At 44.7% G+C, this 20,431-nt stretch overlaps 1 protein-coding gene across 15 annotated transcripts in view; it reads left to right on the top strand.

Annotated features, from left to right (window-relative positions):
- Nucleotides 1–546: 546 nt before the first annotated feature.
- The window catches only part of PARD3 (par-3 family cell polarity regulator), a 636,797-nt gene continuing 616,912 nt past the window's right edge, over nucleotides 547–20,431 (top strand). For 8 of the 15 annotated variants that reach the window (XM_045786391.2, XM_045786392.2, XM_045786397.2 and 5 more), the window contains exon 1: nucleotides 549–1,021. In XM_045786391.2, coding sequence (XP_045642347.2) covers nucleotides 902–1,021 — 120 coding nt within the window. In that variant the 5' untranslated portion in view covers nucleotides 549–901. Of the gene's footprint in view, nucleotides 1,022–20,431 lie in introns of all 15 variants that reach the window. The other 7 variants (XM_045786400.2, XM_045786404.2, XM_045786403.2 and 4 more) reach the window with 3 other exon arrangements.

Below are 20,431 nucleotides of genomic sequence, written 5' to 3' on the forward strand. Positions count from 1 at the left end.
CGGTCCCTATCCTCCTGGGGCAACGTGGAGACGGCTCCTCTCTGAGCGTCTCTGTGCGTTGAGTCCGCGGCGCCAAGAGTAAAGTGTTTTCTCTAGAAACGATTTCTCCAGAACCCTCTAGCCGGAGGAAGGGGATTAAAAGTGACAAAGAAAGGGGGTGGGCTCTGGAGAGACCTCGGGGGTGGGGGGTGTGGAGCGGCGCCCCCGAGGAGGGGCTCAGCGATACGAGCGCAGCCCCGCAGCGCGCTGGAGTGCTTGAGGGGGGCGGGTGGGGGACGCGGTGCCTAGCGCGGGGGGCGACGGGGCGGGGGGAGGGGCGCCCCGGCTTCCCACCTCCGTGGCGGAGCCCGGGAAAGGGCTGGCCCCGGCAGAAGGCCGCCTGCAGGGGCGGGCCGTGCGGTCGGGGTCCCGCGGCCGCCCGCGGCCTGGAGAGGGAGGCGGCGGGGGCGTGGGGCCGCGGCCGTGCGCTCCGCCCCGCGCGGGGAGCGGGCCGCGCCTCCCCCTGCCGCATGTGCGCGGTGTTGTGTGCCCGGCCCCGCTCCTCCTCCTCTCCTCCCCTCGCCGCCGTCCCCTCCCCCAGCGGCCCCGAGTGAGCGCGAGCGCCACACAGCCCCGGGCCGCCACCGTCAAGCGCGCCGAGACGCCGAACAGGTGGCCGGAGGCTGCGGCCGCTGCAGCGGGGAGAGGCGAGGCGAGCTCCGGGCCAGGCGAAGGCGGCCGGGCCGGGCCGGGCATGCTAGCCGAGCGGCCCCCCGGCGCCGCCGCTTGCCCGCGCCCCTAGCCTCCCGCGCGCCCGTGCAGCGGCCCCGCCGCGCCCAGCGTCCAGCCGCCCCTGCCCGGGGCCGCTCCGGCCGCGGACAGCGAGGGGCGCGGGCCGGCCCGCGACGGCGGCGGCGGCGGCATGAAAGTGACCGTGTGCTTCGGGAGGACCCGGGTGGTCGTGCCGTGCGGAGACGGCCACATGAAAGTTTTCAGCCTCATCCAGCAAGCGGTGACCCGCTACCGGAAGGCCATCGCCAAGGTGAGGGGCCGGGGGCGCACGGGGCGCGGGGGGTGGGGGCGGGAGAAGGGGGGAGGAGGAGAGGGAGGAGGAAGAGGAGGAGGGGGAAGGCGCCGGGATCAATATGGCGCTTCCTGGAAAGGGGAGGAGGGAGACGGAGGGGAGGCGGGGAAAGGGAAAGTGCGGCGGCCGGGCCGGGCCTCGCGGGCGCCCCCCGCCCCGGGCTGCGGGCGGCAAAGTTCTCCGCGCGGGCCGGGCCGGTGGGGCGGGCGCGGGCGCAGCCCGGGTGAGCGCTCGGGACCCCGCGGCTCCTCCCGGGCGGAGCGCCGCCCGCCTCTCCCTCGGGGCTCCGGCCGCGGGGCGGGCGTCGGCCAGAGGCGCCCGTTCGGAGCCTGTCCTAGGAGCCGAGCCCGAACCCAGCCCTCCGGGGCGCGGGCAGAGCCTGGCCGGACCCATCTCCCCCCGGCTGCAGGAGGTGGAAATCCAGCCTCAGGCCTTTCCCCGCTCCCAGGCCCCGCGGCAAAGGCTGGGGAAAGGGAACTTTTTTGGTTGGAGGAGAGTTTAATTATTCCCCACTCGGCGGAGAGCGGCTGCATTTGTGCTCCAGCACTGCCTTCGTCCGGGCGGGGCAAAGAGCCGAAGCCACGAGCCCTTTCCTCCGGGTCGCCCGCGGGCAGGGCCGGCCCGGCGCGGTTCGGGGGCAGCTGATGGGGGAGAGTCGCCGGCAACCCCAAGAGGGACACCCGCTTCCGTGGGCTGGCCGACGCTGGGTGGGCACGGAATCTCGGTGCTTGAGAGGCTCCCGTGCAGGACTCCTTTAAAAGGCACAACCCTGAAATCAGTCCCTGAATGAAAAGTTTTCCTGCAAGGACCTCAGCGTTTACCTATCTGGAACTAGTTCCATATGGTGCCGGGGCTGCGTAGCTAGGGCCTGATTTGGGAGTCGACGAGATTTCCCTTTTTCCTCGTGGAGTGATAACATTGTCTCCACTTAACTGCATTCCTCTACAATGTGTCAGAAGTGAAAAGGCATTTTGTTAAATTGTTTTATCGGCTGTCTGTGTTTGACAAGAGCCCACGCCTCCGAAGTTTCTGTCAAGCACCTGAGGATATTTCCTTTGCTGTAGAGTAACGTTTGGTGAAAAGCATGTTCACTTAAATTTCTCATTTGTTTCCGGTAGTGGCGTGGCCTAGCTCCTGTGGGCTTTGGGGCAGCAGGCGAGGGCCGGTGGCTTTGCCAGCCCGAGTGTATACTGTGTGCGTCCTCCAATTCTCTCTGGAATTAAGGGAGAAAAACTTTGTACACTATTGTTTGGTTTTTAGTATATATTTGGAAGAATAGCTTAAATTTGGCCTTTTGAAGATAATCTGGGGGAACGTTTAGGAACCTGACATAAAGATGGAAGATGTTGACCATATTTAACAGCTCTAAAATGTTCCTTACAGTTGGTTTAACTGTTATTGAAAATCAAATAAAATTAGTGGAAATTGGGCACCCGTTCATCTTGCAGTGCTGACAAGGGGAAACATAACTCTCTAAACCTACATTTAACATTTTAAAAGATTGTTTATGAATGGCAGTTTATGATCTAAATGTTCTAAATCAATAATCAGGTTGCATATGCACTTTGGAGACCAAAATAAGTTGTGAAATGAAAGGGAAATACAGTAATATAACCTAGACAGTGTGCCTGTGTTACTGAATAGGGAGGACGAATAGGGAGGACATTTCCTTTCATTTTACTAATTTTACATGGTTAAATTAGTTCTGTTTCACTAGGCACACCATGGACATTGGTCGAAAAGCCTGTTTGGGAGATAAAAATGTAGTTGTTTGATTTGATCGAGTCATTTGTTCCTTCCACAGAAGTTCTTAAGCATTTACTATATTCAAGGCATTGTTCTGGGTGGTGGACATCTAGGGGGCCCACTGGCTGCCTTATGGAAGTTGGGAGTCTAAGAGTCTAGAACAAGAGGCTCCGTGGTCCTTCAAGCGAAGGAGACCATGTTGTGGACCATCATACTGTGGTGCAAGGAGAAGGGGATGTGTCTGGGGTGTTGGGCAGATGTAACTGAGGGGGCTTAGGGATAGATCTGGACCTTGTTTTTAAATATTAGTGGTAGTTGTTTCACAGTGACCTGGGAACATGGAAAGAGGAGTGCTGTTTTCTTAAGAGAGTCTGGGGAGGCATGCCTAAGAGAAGGGGCATTTGAGCTGAGTTTTTAGAGGGTAAGTGTGAGATCATCAGGTGGAGATGGAAGGAGGCTAATTCTCAGGAGGATGGTAGCATTGGAGTTGGATATATAAGTGAGAGGGAGGAGTCAGAGATGAGTCAGGGCGTTCTAAAATTATTTAAAGGCTCTTGAAGTGCAATTCACAGTTCAGTGGGTGAATTTTAAGATGGGCTTTGTAGTACACAAAGTTTAATCATTGGGTCACAAGACTGTTGACTCTCCGATGTTGCAAGAGCCTCAGTGTCTTTCAGGTTCATTGGTGTTTTTTCTTCTTACATTGTTAGGTACTGGTTAAGATTAAACTTTAGTCTTTCTTCTCTTTTCTCCTACCTTATTTAAGGTGATTATGAGGTAAACACATATGAACACTTGCTTTAACTCTTATTCTTTCTTCTTTACCTCTTATTGTTTAATAGGACAAGGTAAATTTTGTATGATGAATTGGGTAGCCGGCTAACTGTGGAGTGGTGTTTAAGGTGCTCGGTGACACGTGGCTTGACAGACTCCCATCTGGTGGGGAAAAAATGTGGAAAGATCATGTTTATGGCTTTGTATAAAAATCAACTAAGTCCCCCCCCAACCCCCGAAAAAAGAAAGGAAAAGGGAAAGACAGATACGAAGTCACTAAGGCTTTCTCTGCAATAAGCATTTTGTAGTGTGATGGGGCTACTATATTTGGCATTATATTTTAACTTTTTTTCAGGTGAAACAAATCAGTTTTTCTGGACAGTCAAGTGGTGTGACTTAATACCAGAAATGTCCTCAATAAGCAGAGGCTTACATTTAGTCATAGCATTTTTCCCCTCTAGTGAAAAAATGTTTTTCTGCTTATGATCGCTGATGGGTGAAAATGTCTTGGCTGTTCCATCTCTATCCACCCATCCCCATCCAGACCCTGTTTAAGGAGGGTGTCGTGCTAGACATTGAGAATTATGTTGCAGGAACTATTCTCGAGTGCTGAGAGTTGGAGGACTGTCTGCTGTATATGTGTCTGTTCGTTCTTCTCGTGCCTGCAGCCTGACTCATCCTTGAATCCTGATGGACACAGGGTACAGAGCACCAACTGCAGTGACTTTTTAGTGTCGTGCCCTTGGTTTCTGAGGTTTTCTTCGCTGGCCACTCCTTAATTTTGAGTGAATCAGGTCTGGCGCTGAGGCTTCCCATTTTTCCTGCTGTACATCCTCAATCTGGTTAGGAGAAAGATAAGAAAATCTTCATGTTTGTTCAAAAAAAATGTTGATATTTTGGAGGGCTGCTGTGTACAGAATGCTGTGCCCTCTGGAGAAATACAAGATGAAATTCTTGCACTCAAGAAGACCAGATGAGTACATAAAATGATAATAGTAGGTAGAAACATTAATTGGCAACAGGGTGGTACAGTCAGTCATTGCTTCTGGGTTTCAGAGATGTGAGTGGTTGTTATGGCCTTGGGTTGGAAGGGGGATCCTATTCAGTCGCTAGAGTTGGTGTTGGGCTTAGTGAGTGGGATGGCTGGCCCTGCTAGAGGGCCAGGGCTTCCTAAATGGATAGTGATCTCAGAAAGCACCTGCCTGGCTAAGATGTCTTGGTTCTGAGGGTCTGCAGTGGGGTCTAGGCATGAGAGCATCTGCTGCAATTCTGAGAGGTGGGAGGGAGGGGATTGTAGGAACACAGGTGATTCAGGCTTTCGGGGCTAGTTTGGCTCCTGTCCAGCGTTCATGCCAGATGGTGGGTCGGGATCAGGAGGAGGATTGTGAATGCCAGGGCATGACACTGGGACTTTATACAGTTGGTTGGTACGGGAAGGAGTAGGGTATTTGGGCAGGGCAGCAGTATGGACTAATGGTCCTCTGGGAGGATATCTGGAGCAGCTGTTTGGATGGGATCTGCCTTCCATCTAAAATGCTGCTGAATGCTGAGTAAGGAATAGGAAAAGGGTAGAGTGAAGGAGGGGAGTTACTGGAACCTCTTAACTCACTGCTTTCCCCCATAGCTCTCTTCTCTTGGGGGGTGGTGGGAACTTTGGATTGGGTTTGGAGACCTAGATTTATTTATTATTGGTATTACTGTTTTTTTTTTTTTTTAATTACCATTTAACTTTGGGCAAACTAACCCTACAGAAACTCATTTTTCCTATGTCTAAAGTGGGTTGTTCCCTTGCAGGGTTAATGTGAGTACTGAACAGATGATGAGTGTGAGACTTCAGTGCTGGGGCTGAATCACTAATGTTTTACTCACCAGTTTTACTTGCTGGGAAACTTTCCCAAGTATCCTATTATCCTGTTTGGTTTTTTCCTCTTTACTTAAGAAGGTAGAGTGTAATTTAATTAAAGAATAGGTAAAAATGTTAATATTTGCCTAAGCAGCACTGCAATCAGAAGAGCGAAGTGTGTGCCTTTGCGTGTGTGTGTGTGTGTGTGTGTGTGTGTGTGTGTATAGAAATGCCAATATTGGCTTTACTCTAGGTTGATTATCTGGGCCTCTGGCCTTTGGGCCACTGCTTTTGTCCCTGAAGTATGGAAACCTGAGTTGTTTAATAGCGGTTCGTTGTTTTTAAAGCAGACAAACTTGAGTTTACAGACAGTAACTTTTGAAAATGTGCTTTTCTCTTTTTGGAAGGGGAGGACTGCTGATTACTAAAAACACATAAGTCATGGTTTTTATGAAAAATCTTAACAGTTGGTGTGAGATTTTCCTGCAAATAATATATAACTGCTTGTTGTTACACATTTACAAGCTTATTGAAACTTTTAGGAAAATAGTTATATTGTTGCAGAGTTTGAATGACAATAGAGGCAAGCATAAAAATAGTGGAATGACATAAATATTGTTTTATTAATATTTTCTGTCTTCCCTCTCAAAAGTGAAAAAGAAATGCAGTGTGTCTGCAAGGCTGGTGTTTCTAAAATGCAAATCTCATTGTACTCTTCTGTGTAAGTGCCTCTGCACCTGCTTTCCCCAGAGGCCAGGTCCTGCCACCTCAGCACAGCCTGTCCCTTGTGGGACCCCTCTTGCCTCCAGCCTCTCCGTCACCGGGCTCCTCCATCCCACACTCCGCCCACTTGCACTTGCTCGCACGTTCCTGTTTCTTCTGTCTTGAGTGTTTGCTTCCTCTATGTCCGCTTTTTCTATGTCCGCACATCTATTGAGCCTCCTCCCACACCAGCCATCTTTGGGAGGCTGGCGTTGCCTCCCAGGCTGTTTGAGGCTCTCCAATGTGTGCCTCTCCTGGGGCCTTAGCTCCTGTACTGACCTGGATGAATGAGCTTTACTGTGTGGTACTTCAGTGTGTTTATCTACAGAACGCAGCTGAGCTCCTTCTCCCTCTAGGGAAATGCTTGGGGGGCAGTGGCCCTGCCTCAGTCTTACTTGTATAGCCAACATCTGCTGCAAAGGAATCTTATAGGTTGAGTAAATAAAAAGCTGAGAATAAACACATTGTACACATTATTACACAATAAGTATATTTTTACTTGGAAGACTGTATCACCAGCACTTTAGGGTTTGGTGTGTTTGGCATATTGGTACAAACAGATTATAATTGACACTAAGATTCAGTGTGTTTTGGAGTATCTGGAAGTTATTCTTTTGTGTCAGCTCTTTTGAAGGAGTTCAGTCTGTTTTCAGATCAAGCCGAGGGATAGTCATAGGGTTTGCACTGGGCCTGGTTCAAGGCAGGTGGCCAGAGCAGTGTGGGAATCTGGCCCTGAAACATACCTGTGTTGGGTCTGGCGCCTCTAATTCTGTCGGTTGGGATCCTTGGGTAAGTGCCAGCAGTAAATAGAAATGTTTAGGATCTGGATTCACAGAGAGAGTCTGGCTCACGTGAAGTGCTTCTTGGCTCATGATGAACCTGGATGAGTTGGTCACAGAGGTAATACTTAGTCTCACTAGTACCACTAACCCATAGATAGATCTCCATCTGTCCTGGGAGGTTTTACCTCCCTGTAGAGTTCGACGCAGCTTAGTGATGTTGGACACGGAATAGATGTTTGGAGCCTTACGCATTTTTTTGAAGGATGGAAAGAAATGTGTAAAACTGGTCCAGGGAGGTGATTTCCACAGTCCATTTTGCACAGGGTAAAATGGTTGGTTCAGCCTACACAGTTTGCTTTCCTTCTACGTGGCTACTCATACAACACGCCTAGCTAGGACCAAGGTCAATGGCAGTAGAGAGAGGTAGGGGATCAGTAAATTTATATAATTTTATGTATTTCGGTATCTTTTCTGTTTTACATGGAAAATAGAGAAAGCTTTATGAAAAGAAATGCGGAGTTGTGTGAACACGGTAGACAGGTGATTTTTGTTTGTTTTAGTCATTTGTTTTATCTTATTTAAGATTTTTTTTCACTTGGAAGGAGTATGTACAAATGACTTTTTTTTCATAGCTTTATGTCTTCTTGGGTCTGGCTTGCCATCTTTAGGTGGTTTATGACATTAAATATTACTTTTGCTAATTTTTTTCTTCTATCCGCTGATATTGGAACTTGGAAATAAAATTGAAAGCTCCATGTCCAAATGAATTGAAAAGTCATTATTTAATTTTTTTCTCTTAAAAATAGACTATAAAATATACGTACAGTAGAAATAAAAACATGTCCGTCCAAAAAATCATGTACATGAGTCTTCAAAGCAGCATTAGCTGTAACAGCCCCCAAATGGAAACAACCCAAATGTCCAACCAACAGAAGAAAATGGGGTTTATCCATTCATTAGAATATTACTCAGCCATAAGAGTGAATGAAATCTTCATTCATGTTGCAACATGGATGAAACTTGCAAACATTGTGCTAGGTGGAAGGGAACCAGTCACAGAAGCCCATGTATTATATGATTCTGTATATGCAAAATGACCAGAGTAGACATAGAGAAAGTAGAGTAGTGGTGGGAGTAATGGAGAGTGGCTGCTAATGGGTTTGCTTTGGGGGTAATGCGAATGTTCTAAATTTAGATAGTGTTGGTGATTGTATGACTCTGTGAATATTGTAAAAATCTTTTGAGTTGTACAGTTAAAATGGGTGAATTTTATGGTTTGTGATTCTATCTCAGTAAAGATGTTAAAAAATAGACTACATAAGTCACTATGAACAAAGCTCACTTTTTAGGTATTTTATAGTTCCGAGAGTCCCATAAAACATGTATTACTATGTCAGAGAAGCTCAGAAATCTCAAGTAAAAACTGGCTATTTTTAGGAGTTTCCCATACACTGTGTAAACCCTGCTTTCTTGGGCTTCTTCTTCTGTCCTGCTGCTGTCCAGTAAGCTGTTCACTCTGAGCCTCCAAGTCCCCTGGACTCTCTTTGCTTACCTCTCTTCCTGCTTACAGGCTACCCCGACAATTCACCTGGTCTCCTTCAGCCAGAGATTTCTTCCCGCCCAGCTCACCAGCTGCCTTTGCTGAATGAAGGTTGATGAGGTGGTTCCAAAGATGTTCATAGTGGAAGAGCTTTTCCACTTTTTGGCTTTGGTCCTCAGTCATTTTGAGCTTTAGCAAATCTCACAAGCTTGTGAGGCTCAGTTTTCCCATCTTCATCTTCCCACATTCAGAAATTCTGGGCTGGGCTCCTGTTGCCAGTCCCCAGAGCCAGAGACACTACTAGCTAGTCTGTATTGTTCATTATGGTGCTCATGGAACCCTGAAGTCTGAGTGATGTGCAGTGGCTTTTCAGAGGAGCAGACAGGGGGCAGAATCTCTTACTCCACCCACCCTCCCTGTGAAAATATTTTGCTTCCCTTACTTTGAAATGATGGGGCTTGACCCCTAGGTCAAACACATGCTGTTGGAAGTTAGGATGTATTTTGCCTGGAGTGTCCTTTAGAATTCCTTACCATCTAGAGAGAAGGGTCTTTTAGGATAAATTACATGCTCAGAAGTCACTTAATGGCACTATTCCTTTTGTGAAGTATAACTAAATATATGACAGTGCCTGATACTAAATGTAGGGTATGTGTATACACACATACACATAGGTAGTCCGGACGTCATTGTTTTTATGGTAATATAAATTTAAGTGGTTTTAGACATGACAGGTCAATATTATTTTTCCCTTTTGATTATCTTTACTATTCAGACTCTGTATGACTTAATTTTTTGGAACTCAGTCATTTTTTTCTGGTGTATGGTTTTTCTTGTTATTTGTATCACATCCCTTTAGAGTAGAAAACTAATCTATATTATAGGGTTTGTATTTTTGAAAAGGTCTGTTTGAGATATTTTACAATAAAAATCAATGCTTCCTTCTCTAGCACTTCAGAAAATAATTCACTGCATATCTCAAAAACCTAGGATTACTAAATACTAAAAATATGTTGTATTAACAGATTAAAAACACAAAGTAGATAGTATCATTTTTGTGTAGATGGCTGATGTGAGACTGGGTTTTTTTTTCTGTTTCTTTAAAGTATACAGTAAATATTGGAAAAATTTTTTATGTCTGTGTTTTAATTTTCTGAGTCCAATATTAAATCTAGAATTAAAAAAGAAACTATTTTCCAGGGAACAGACTTTCTTCTACCACAAAGGCATTTAAGATGCATAATTTATAATTCTGAAACCCAGCGTGCAAAGTCATATGTGAGTAATAGTTAGCTGGGTCCCTGCCCAGCAGGGTTATACTCTAAACTGAAATTTCTCTTATTACAGCCAGCAGCACCTGCAGAAGAGGAGCTAAAATGTACGGGATATTGGTTCCTGATGTACCACCACACAGGATATGACTAATCACTGAATCCATTAAAGTTGAATGTAGGATTTGGTACTTTTACCACTTTGTTACAGATCTGGAAAAAACCTTTCAAGCAAATCAAGAGGATCTATTAGTGAAAGTGCCTTATTTGGATTGGTAACTGTTTAAACAACCACATCTGGCAGATTTGGGCATTTGCATTGTCTGAGACCTATGAAAGGAGTATATTTTAAATTTTGAAGGCACATAGTGTCAGGAATATTTTTTTTTCAAGGAAACTTGGAAAGCTAATAAAACCCTGAACTTTCTATGGTGGGGTCAGTTTTATCTTTTGTATTTTATGATCCACTTTTTAAAACACAGATGTTTGCAAAAACACAGTTGGCTGAAGGTGGACAGTTTGGTTATGGATGTTTTCTCCTAGGAGACAGGCACATCAGAGTGACACACTCTGGACCAGGATTCAGAAGAGCAGATGGTGTCATTTGTGTGTCTGAGAGCAAGAAGGGAAACCTTTGTAAGCCCAGGATCCTTGGTTTCTAGTAACACCGACTTCATGGGATTATTGTTAGGGTTTGAAGAGAGAATGTAAAAAAAGCATTGTAGGGATAAAATGGAGTAGATGTTAGCTGTACTGTTCTTTCATTTTTGCGAAGAGTGGTTGCCAGTGATTAAGTCTCACTTGAATCAACTCTTCTAAATTGTTTCTTCTCATCCTCATTAGAACTGCCCTGGATGTGGGAAATTGAATTTGTGGTAAAACTGTTCTTCCTTAAAAAATCATGGAAACATTTTTCTGCAATTTAAGAAGTTAAATCCCAGTGACACTGATTTAGATTTTTCCAAGATGTCCACAGCGGAATAGCTTTTTCAGTTTTTGGTTTTGGCTTACAGTGGTTTTGAACTTTGGCAAGTCCTACAAGCTCTGTGAGCCTCAGTTTTCCCATCTGTAATTTGGGAATGCTACCTTTTGGTTGCAGGAATGAACGTTAAGTGACTTAATGTAGATAATGCTTCTTCATGTAACAGACTCTTAGTATTAGATCTTTTTCTTCAAGTTTTAAACATAGATTAGGCACAATTTTAATGGCTGATTCATAAAGTTGATTTTTATTTGATTTGTGATACCAAAGGGTCACTTTTTTCTTTTGAAGTACTATAGAAATTCCAGTATTAGTATCTACGAGTGAATCAGTTGGAATTAGAGGAAAACAAATGTTTTGATCACCTAGTGATTTAAGCTGATTCTTTTACGGATCAAGGAGAAATGTGTTTGTCCAACTGTCTTAGCCTGTGTCACTTTTTACTTACTCGTCTTTGCTATTAGCCCGTGTTACTTTCTAAAATTTCAGCTGCCATGCCGCTAGATCAAAGGAAATTATGTCAAATTTCTTTGCTATATTTTAAAAGACTTTGGTTTTGCATTTTCCACATAAAAAATCTTTTGAAACTTGGGAAGAATAAAACTAAGAAACTATAAATAGTATTTATACTTATAAAATACGGAAATGTTTTTAAAAACTTCCACGTTTATTGACTAGTAGTAGTTCTGAGAATACCCTGGAGTTCAAAGAGATGATCTGAGTTGTAAAATAAAATGGGAAAGCTGACATTTTTGTGACCTCTGTAATCCTTTATTATATAGGCCTCTATAATTCATGTACCTGTACTCTTCTTTACTCTTCTCTGTATCTTAGGAAGGTGATTTTGGGGAGCTAAATCAGCAGTAAATTAACACAGAACATCTTTTGCTTAGGTAGCTAGGTATAAGGATTGACAGATTGATGCAACTTTTAATGCTTTAGTTCAGCTAAAGGCACCCAATGGCAGTCATCTGAAGACTTCACCCAAGAGTTGACCTATTTATCATACTAAATAGGGAGTGGTGTCTTGAAGACTCGCTCAGGTTCTGGGCATGGCAGCATCACTATGTCAGACTTGCCAGGTTGTCAACAATGGACTCTCTTCCCATTTTAGAGAACCACCTCCTCTCATCTTTCCACACCACCGTTTCGAAGGTTATTTTTCTCTTTGAGAGCCTTAAACATCTTATTAAAATAATTTCTCCCTCTCTCCATATGTGTTTAGGGCAGTTGCTAGGTAATGATTAAAATAATAAAACTTTATCTCTTTGGGCAGTGTTCATATTTTGGCTTTGATCCCTTCTAGTGTTTGTTTGTAAACATTGTTTCACATGAGTGCATTTGAAATTGAAAGGTTTTGTTTCATACAGGATGTGAAAAAGAGACATGGCCGTGTGGGAGATCGGAATTTTGCCCTCTCTTCCCTTCACAACTTCCTGAGTTTTTGTGCTTTGCTAATGAAAGTGTTGAATGGTACTTTCAAAAACTTTCCAGAATAACTTTCCAGTTTTATAACAAAAGTGTAGAGAAACAAGCTCTGGAGGAATTTTTTTTGTTCCAGCTTTATTGAAATATAATTGACAACATAATAACTTTTAAAGTGTACAGTGTGATGATTTGATATACATTGTGAAGAGCTTTCATTGAGGTAATACTCTGCATCCATCACCTCACATATTTACTTTTTTTTTTTTTTTCCGTTAAGAACTTTTCTATTCTCTTGGGGAGTTTGAGATAGCTTAGTCTTTTTGAAAGGTGGATGCTGTGCTTTGGATCTTTAAGCTGAAGCTGAAGAGCTTTTGGTCCTGGGCTGTTTTTCCTACCTATGAGGAGGGAAGCTGCTTTCTTTCTAGATTTCAGGGGAGTGGTATTTTCAGCTTAGTCTTTGCTTTTGGTGTTATTAAGCTTTTTGGGTCAGCGCTGATGATCGAAGGCTCTTACACAAGATGTGCAGTATTGAGGCGTTATTACTTGCCTATCAGGTTGGGTAGATGTTGGGAAAGTACCTTTAACCGTGATACCTGTCATGTTTTCTCAGCCCCAAGTCACTGAGGAGTTTCAGAGGGGTAGGAGGAGAATCAGGAAAGAGCGGTGTCAAGAAATAGTGGTGGTTACCCTATTGTGAGCAGTAGTGGCTAGCGTTTATGGGGCATTTTGTGGCTCAGGCCCAAAGTGCTGGGCTCAGGCTTTGTGTGTATATGGTAATCCAGGAGAGTGGAGGGAGGTATTGATGCAGTCCCAAGCTTACAGGTGAGGATACTTAGGCTGAAGAGGATAAGAAAGGGGCAAAAGTTGCACATGTGGTGCACGATGGCCTGGCCTTCCTAGGCAGACCCCTCCGACTGCAAAGCCTGCACTGTTGAGTTACTCCGCCGTGACAGACTGCCGTGGCCCTTGCACTTTAGGATGTCGCAATTCCATGAGAGTAAATAATGCCCTTAGGCACACTTTCAGAGCCAATAGTGGATTCCTTTTACACGCTTTTATACTCTGCTTCTTGGAAAATTCTCATGGTCCCTCTCCCATTCCCACACCAGAGTGCCAAGGGTGGCCTGGCTGATGCTGGCGAATACGTGCTTCTGGTCTGAGGCCTCAGTCTCGTGAACGCGGGTCACAGCCTTGTTTGACCATGGATCAGCTTTATTATCTTCAACATGGCATTGCTGTTTTTGCCAGCATGGCTCCTTATGTCCTATGTTTTTATATGTTTTCTATATTACTGAAGTAGGGAAAAGTGGACAGATAACCAAGCTTTTTTTTTTTTTTAGTTTTTATTTTAATTTCACTTAGTTAACATACAGTGTTATATTAGTTTCAGGTGTACAATACAAGTGATTCAGCACTTCCATACGTCACCTGGTGCTCATCGTGACAAGTGTACTCTTTAATCCCCATCTCCTGTTTCAACCCATCCATCCCCCTCCTCTCTGGTAACCATCACTTTGTTCTCTATAATAGTCTGTTTCTTGATTTGTCTCTTTTTTCTTTGCTCGTTTGTTTTTTTCTTAAATTCCACGTATGAGTGAAATCACATGGTATTTGTCTTTCTCTGACTGACTTATTTCGGTGAACAGTATACTCTCTAGCTCCATCCATGTCATTGCAAGTGGCAAGATTTCATTCTTTTTTATGGTTCAGTAATATTCCATTGTGTATTTAGACCACATCTTTATCCATCAATCAATCGACACTTGGGCTGTTTCGATCATTTGGCTGTTGTAAATAATGCTGCTATAAACGTAGGGGTGCATGGATCTCTTTAAGTTAGTGTTTTTGTATTCTTTGGGTACCAAACACACAGAAGTGCAGTTCCTGGATTGGATTGGAGGGCAGTTCTATTTTTCAGCGTTTGAGGAAACTCCATACTGTCTTCCAGAGTGGCCACACCAGTTTTCATTCCCACCAACAGTGCACAAGTGTTCCTTTTGCTCCAGATCCTCTCTAATACCTGTTACTTCTTGTGTTGTTGATTTTAGCCATTCTGACAGGTGTGACGTGGTATCTCATTGTAGTTTTGATTTGCATTTCTCTGAAGGTCAGTGATGATGAACGTGTTTTCATGTGTCTGTTTGCCATCTGGATTTCTTGGGAGAAATGACTGTGTCTTCTTCTTCTTCTTTTTTTTTTTTTAAGGATTTTATTTGTTTATTGGATAGAGAGAGACACAGTGAGAGAGGGAACACCAGCAGGGGAGTGGGGGAGGGAGAAGCAGGCTTCGCACTGAGCAGGGAAGCCGATGTGGGGCTCAGTCCCAGAATGCTGGGATCATGACCTAAGCTGAAGGCAGACACCTAATGACTGAGCCACCCAGGCGCCCCTGTTTGTGTCTTCTGTGCATTTTTAATTGGATTGTTTTTTGGGTGTTGAGTTGTATAAGTTCTTTATATATTTTGGATACTAATCCTTTATCATACATGCCATTTGCAAATATCTTCACCCATTTTATAGGTTGCCTTTTAGTTTTGTTTATTATTTCCTTTGCTGTGCAGAAGCTTTTTATTTTGATGTGTTTCAGTAGTTTATTTTTGCTTTTATTTCCCCAGACTCAGGACACATGTCTAGAGAGAAGTTGCTATGGCCAATGTCAAAGAAGTTACTGCCTGTGTTCTCTTCTAGAATTTCATAAAAACCATAAGTTTCAGGTATCACATTAGGTCTTTAATCCATTGTGAGTTTTCCCAACACAACATTTGTTGAGGAGACTTTTTCCCATTGGATATTCTTTCCTGTTTTGTTGAAGATTAGTTGGCCATATAACTGTGGGTTTATGTCTGGGTTTTCTATTCCGTTCCATTGCTCTGTGTTCATTTTTGTGCCAGTACCATACCGTTTTGATTACTGCAGCTTTGTGATGTAACTTGAAGTCCGGAATTGTGGTGCCTCCCAAGCTGCTGTTCTTCACACGGGTTTCGCCAGCCTTCCTTTGGACTGCGTGCACTGTCAGGGTGGGCTCCCGTAACCACTCCTCTGGAGGCCACTTCAGTTCTTCCCCGCTGCCCCTGAAGTGCTGTGCACTTAGCAAGCCAAGAACCTAGCACTGTGTTGACAGCGTTTGTGGCGTGACTGGTGAGATAATTTCCTCAAGGGTGCTTTCAGAGCTGCAAAGTACAGTTCTTTGTAATATTTAGAATGTTGCCTTCAAATATACTATAGCTATAGGAACTTGCTAGTACGGAATTTTATAGCTCCGATAGCAATGCCTGTGTAAGAATTTATCATCTTGTTCAGCAGTGTCAAATAACACCTAACCATAAGTTGATTAGTAAAAATATTGTTTGAAAATTAATGTATATTTAGGTATTGTTGCATAACCACCTACCCAAAACTTAATGGCGTAAATCAACAACTATTTAATTATGTCTCATGATTTTGTGGGTTGAGAATTTGGACAGGGCTCAGCAGAGTGATTCTTCTCCATTTGGGTTTATGTGGGGCTGTTCGGGGTTGGGGGGGCAGATGACTTGGTCTGGAGGGTCCTAGATGGCTTCATTCACATGGGGGGGGTGCTTGGTCGGCGTCAGCTGCCATGCAGCACAGGAGCAGAAGCGGGATACAATGTGTGGGACGGTCCTCCAACTGCACGTGCTCCCAAGAACACTGAGTGTATTTGAGTGTGTGTGTGACCCCGAGGGATTTGTGTGGCTCCTGGGTTTGTAAGTTGCTAGAGGCAAATTTTCAATCCCAGTCTAAAAATGTATGAGCCTTCTCTTTCCCAAACCTACCTCCTACGCCCCTCAGTCCTTCTTTTGATATAAAGATCATTTTAATACTCCTCAAGGCCAGTATTTCTCCATGTTTATTCCATGGCACATTAATAAACAGTAAAACAGTATATGGAAAAAAGAAAAAAAAAAAAACAAACGAGCACCTACACATAGCATCTCTAGCCTGAGGTCTCAGGGTAGTTGGACTTCTTAGGCTGTGGTTCAGGGCTCCTACGGAGACAGGAAGAGGACACTTTTAAGACCTAGGCCTAGAAGCCACCACCCATTAACCCCTCTCTTCTATGTACCAAACCAGTCATTAAGTGGCCTGGATTCCAGGGGAGAGGATATCCACTCCTCTTATTAATGCAAGGAGGTCAGCTCTTAATTTGAGTGTGGCTATCTTTTTCTGCTATAGAAATGTGTGAATGCAATGTGTGTGTGTGTGTGTGTGTGTTTATTGCATGTAACATTAAACATTTAGTCTTTTATTGTTTTGTGTCATGTGTTTGAAATTGTCCTGTTTTTGGCCTGGGCACCCGTCATAAAGTATGTATCCTGAACTTTTGAAGCTGACAAACCTAAGAAGTAGTTTGTGTTCCTAATTCCTGAGTTCAAAGATCTGACGGCTTTCCCAGGCTACTCAGTAGAAAGAGATAATGGTAATAACACCTTGAGTTTATGTGGCATCTTCTCTGAGAGGTTCAAAGTGTTTGTGCCACTCGTGATTCCTTTATTGGAATGTCCTCTGAGGTCAAGAAGCCGTAGTACCCCTCAAGCTCATACACAGATGAGGAGATGCAGTAGTCTCGTCAGCCTGCTCGTGAACAGTGTTCAGAAGGCTGCCTTCTGCAGACCCACGTACCGATTAGAACTCGAGTATGAATTTACCTTCCTTAGATGTGATTCTGGAAAATGGCGGAGATTGACTTTTGTACATTGGTAACGTTTTAAATTATATACCATTTGCCAGAGAAGTGCCATATTTAAAGGAGGGCTAGTTATTTTTCTAATGTGTTTTGTTTGCTTTGGTAGAAGCTTATGAGTATTGTATCACAGGGATATTTCACTTTTAATGAATTAAATTCCACATGCTCAGCAAAGAGACAGAGTGGAAAAAGGTAAAGGCATTTATAGGGTCACCCCCTTAGTGAATGTGTGGTGTGGCCTGACGTGACATTGGAGGTGAGAAGACTTGTATTCATACATGTCCCCCCCCCCCACTCCTCCACACCCTGTTGTGGGAACACCTCCTAGTGCCTGTGCTTATGGTGATTAAATGGAGTTTTTAAGGATAATTTAATCGTACGTTAAGTTTACCCCTGCCATTTAGAGCCTAAACTTTGAGTAAGGTGGAACTCCATTGTAAGGCTCTAAATGTGATATTGCTTATATTCGTTCAGTTTGGCTTAAAATGAAACACTTTACATACGGTTGGTGTGCATTAGGCTTTGGGAAGAAACCTCTTCAGCCAGAATTTGTGTTGGCTAGCTCCTGGCTCACGAATGTCTACCCCATGTGAAATGACCTACCCTGTGTATTTCCAGCAGCGTAAACTTCATCACAGCATTCTCTAGTACAGAGAAGTCCATGGATTCCGCAGGGCTTTCCAAGTAAAATTCAAATTTGTCAGCCTGAAAAGAGCCCCCAGCCTGGCTTTTTCCCTTTATCTCCCTGTATCCCTCTTCAGTCTGCCGCATCGTGACAGAGCTGACTCTCATGTTTCCCCAAGGTTGTGCTGAGTTCCCCGATTCCTTTGACAACGTACATGTCCCTTGGCCTGGGATTCTCTTCCTTGTTCTCCCTCTCTCCTTGGTCCTTCCACTGTTTCTTCACTGCTGCCAGTACTGTGCTCATTTGTTCAGAAAGCTTAAGAGGCTCCCTGTTGCTGTCAGGACAGGATCCCTGCTCCCCTTGGGTGGCATTCGGGGCTGTCTGACTGGCCCTGGGCTTCCTTCCCTCGGACAATATATGCCACGGCCTGGGGCCACGCTGGCCCACAGCCCTAGGCACACCCCAAATGGTGGCTTCCCTGACTCCCCACCCACAGCCCAGAGAGATTCAAAATTCGATAAGTTAAAAGAGATAGAGGGAATCATGACCCAAATATGTGCTTTTTGAAAGGAAGTTACCCCAATAATTTTGGCTGTGTTATTACGTGTTTTATTACTTGTAAATAATTAAAAGTGGATGAGCTTTTAAGAGAAAATAAGCATTTACCAACAGAAGGTATTTCTTAAATGTTTCTCTTCAGGGGGGTGTTCTTTCTAGCTGCCTGTCTGCAGTGAAGAGGCCAGTGCTCTCTGCCTTACGCTGCTGACAACTGTGGCTTGACACACTGGATTTACTGTGCTCAGATGTCACCATACAGATTACGGCTGGATATACAAGTTCCAGGTGGTGGATGGCTTGTCTGTGAAGTGCATAAAAGAGGGTGAAATGTATCCTTTGTGGAAAGATGGGGGTTCTTGAAGACTGCAGGGCAGCTCTGACTAATGCTGTAGTTAGTTAAGAAATCCCCCTTTGGCTGTGTGTGGCCAAGAGTTTTTTTTTTTTTTTTTTAATCTTTTATAATTAAGTCTGAATGAATATTAAGGTGTGTTTCTTTGTATTAGCTGTACTGTGAGGACTAGCATCTCTGAGACGTGGATAATGGCAGAACAGGTGCTGCTGTGTTAATGGAAACATTTTTGAATTGAGTTAACAAATTGGACTGGTGGCTTGAACTGAGTATTTGAAATACTGTCATCACTTACGTTCTGTCTCAGAATCAGGAAGACCCTTTAGACTCTTGTGTTGTCGCAGACCTCCCACCCCCAGTGTCGGAAAAAGGAAGAGATCCATGCAGAGCCTGTGGTGGGGGGGCAGGTGCGCCTTCTGCAGGGACCCCATCCATCCTGGAGGGATCTGAGAGGTCAGGGAAAGTTAGACGAAGCTGTCAAAGCAGGAAGCACAAGAGCAAGTCCACATGCAGCTCAAGGATGGCATCCTAGAGTCCCAGGCCCCTGACCGAGGAGGTGCCCAGGGGGCTCACTGGTGTGAGGTGATGCTTTCCCACCTCACCATGGTTCCTCATTCTTGTCTCTTCCCAGCAAGGTGGAAGCAGTTCTTTTGAAGAACTAACTTGTCCTTTAAATCAGAGTATAGCATTGGCTTGGACCACAATTGCCGGAGGAGCCGTGCTGGCCCAGGCTTGTGTGCCGAGGGCAGAGCTAGGGCCACTGGGCACTGTCACGACACTGAGGGTGTCCCGCCGGCTGGCAGCTGTTCGGGAGCTTTGCAAGCTCTGGTCTGGCCGTTGCCAGCAGCCCAGCGGAGCTTGAGGGATGCTCAGGTGGGGGAGCCTCCGGCCAGCTCCGTGGGCCTGTGACTGTCAGGGCTGGCCAGACTTAGCTTAGGGTGGTCTCAGCTGCCTGTGGCCTCCTGCAGAGCCATTGCTCTGTGGTGACGGATACAGCCTTCCGCACCTCTCAGAGTGGCCTAGAACATGAGAACGTGGTAATGCCTGCCTGGCCAGAGCACGTCCTATAATGTTCTTACAGAAGAAAATTATTTTGTTTTACCTCACCGAATAGAGGAAGAAGCGCTTTAAAATATTAGTCTCTCACTTGTATTTGTTTCTTCCAGTGGAATTCTCTTCTATTTTATGATGGTCTGAGGCTATCAACCAAAGTGTGTGCGTCCATGTATGTGTCCTCTGAGCGTGTGTGTTCACGTGTGTGTGTGTCCGTGTGCACGACATCTGCATGTATGTGCACCTGTGTGTGTGTGCATGCAGGAGGCTGGGATGGAAGGGCTTTTCGTAACTGTTTGAGTTTTCCAGTAAAAGACTTGGGATTATATTATAGTCATAAGCTGTCTTTCAAGTAATAAATGATTTTCTTGTATAATTCCATGGATTAAAGAAATGCAGTCGTTTTTTTATATGGTTCAGTAAATCTTTTAAAAATCGATCTTGGCATTCATTGCTGGAATGTTTAGGAAAAAAACTTCTCATTTTTTCTTTTCTTCTTTTTGTTTTTTTGGTATTAACTCAGCTATAACTTGAATTTTCCTACTTCATTTTAAAGAGGATACTCACTCTTTCCCTCCTTTCCCCCCTCATTTTCTTACAACCACTGTATTGCATGAATTCTGGTTCTTCAGCAGGACTGGCTATGAGAGAAGTCAGTGCTCCAGTGGGGCGGAGGGGAAATCAGGGCAATGAAGAGCTTGTCAGTGGGGGAGGGCAAAGGCTGTAAGTTTCCATTCTCATTACTTTCAGCTAATCTGTTGTGGCTGCCCTGTGCTGTTACAGGCAGAGTAACTCCCCCTGCCCTTGTTTATGTATCAGCATCATTACTGTGCATGCGTCCTTGCGGATCTGACCGATTGGTAAATTAGTGCTGGCAGAGGAAGCCCAAGACAATATGCAAGTGTTTTATTTAAACAAATACATTCTACAATTTATTTTATTGGATTTTG

Source organism: Ursus americanus, chromosome 31, assembly GCF_024610735.1.
Source record: "Ursus americanus isolate L20-20 chromosome 31, mUrsAme1.1.p, whole genome shotgun sequence".
NCBI classification, from domain to species: domain Eukaryota; kingdom Metazoa; phylum Chordata; class Mammalia; order Carnivora; family Ursidae; genus Ursus; species Ursus americanus.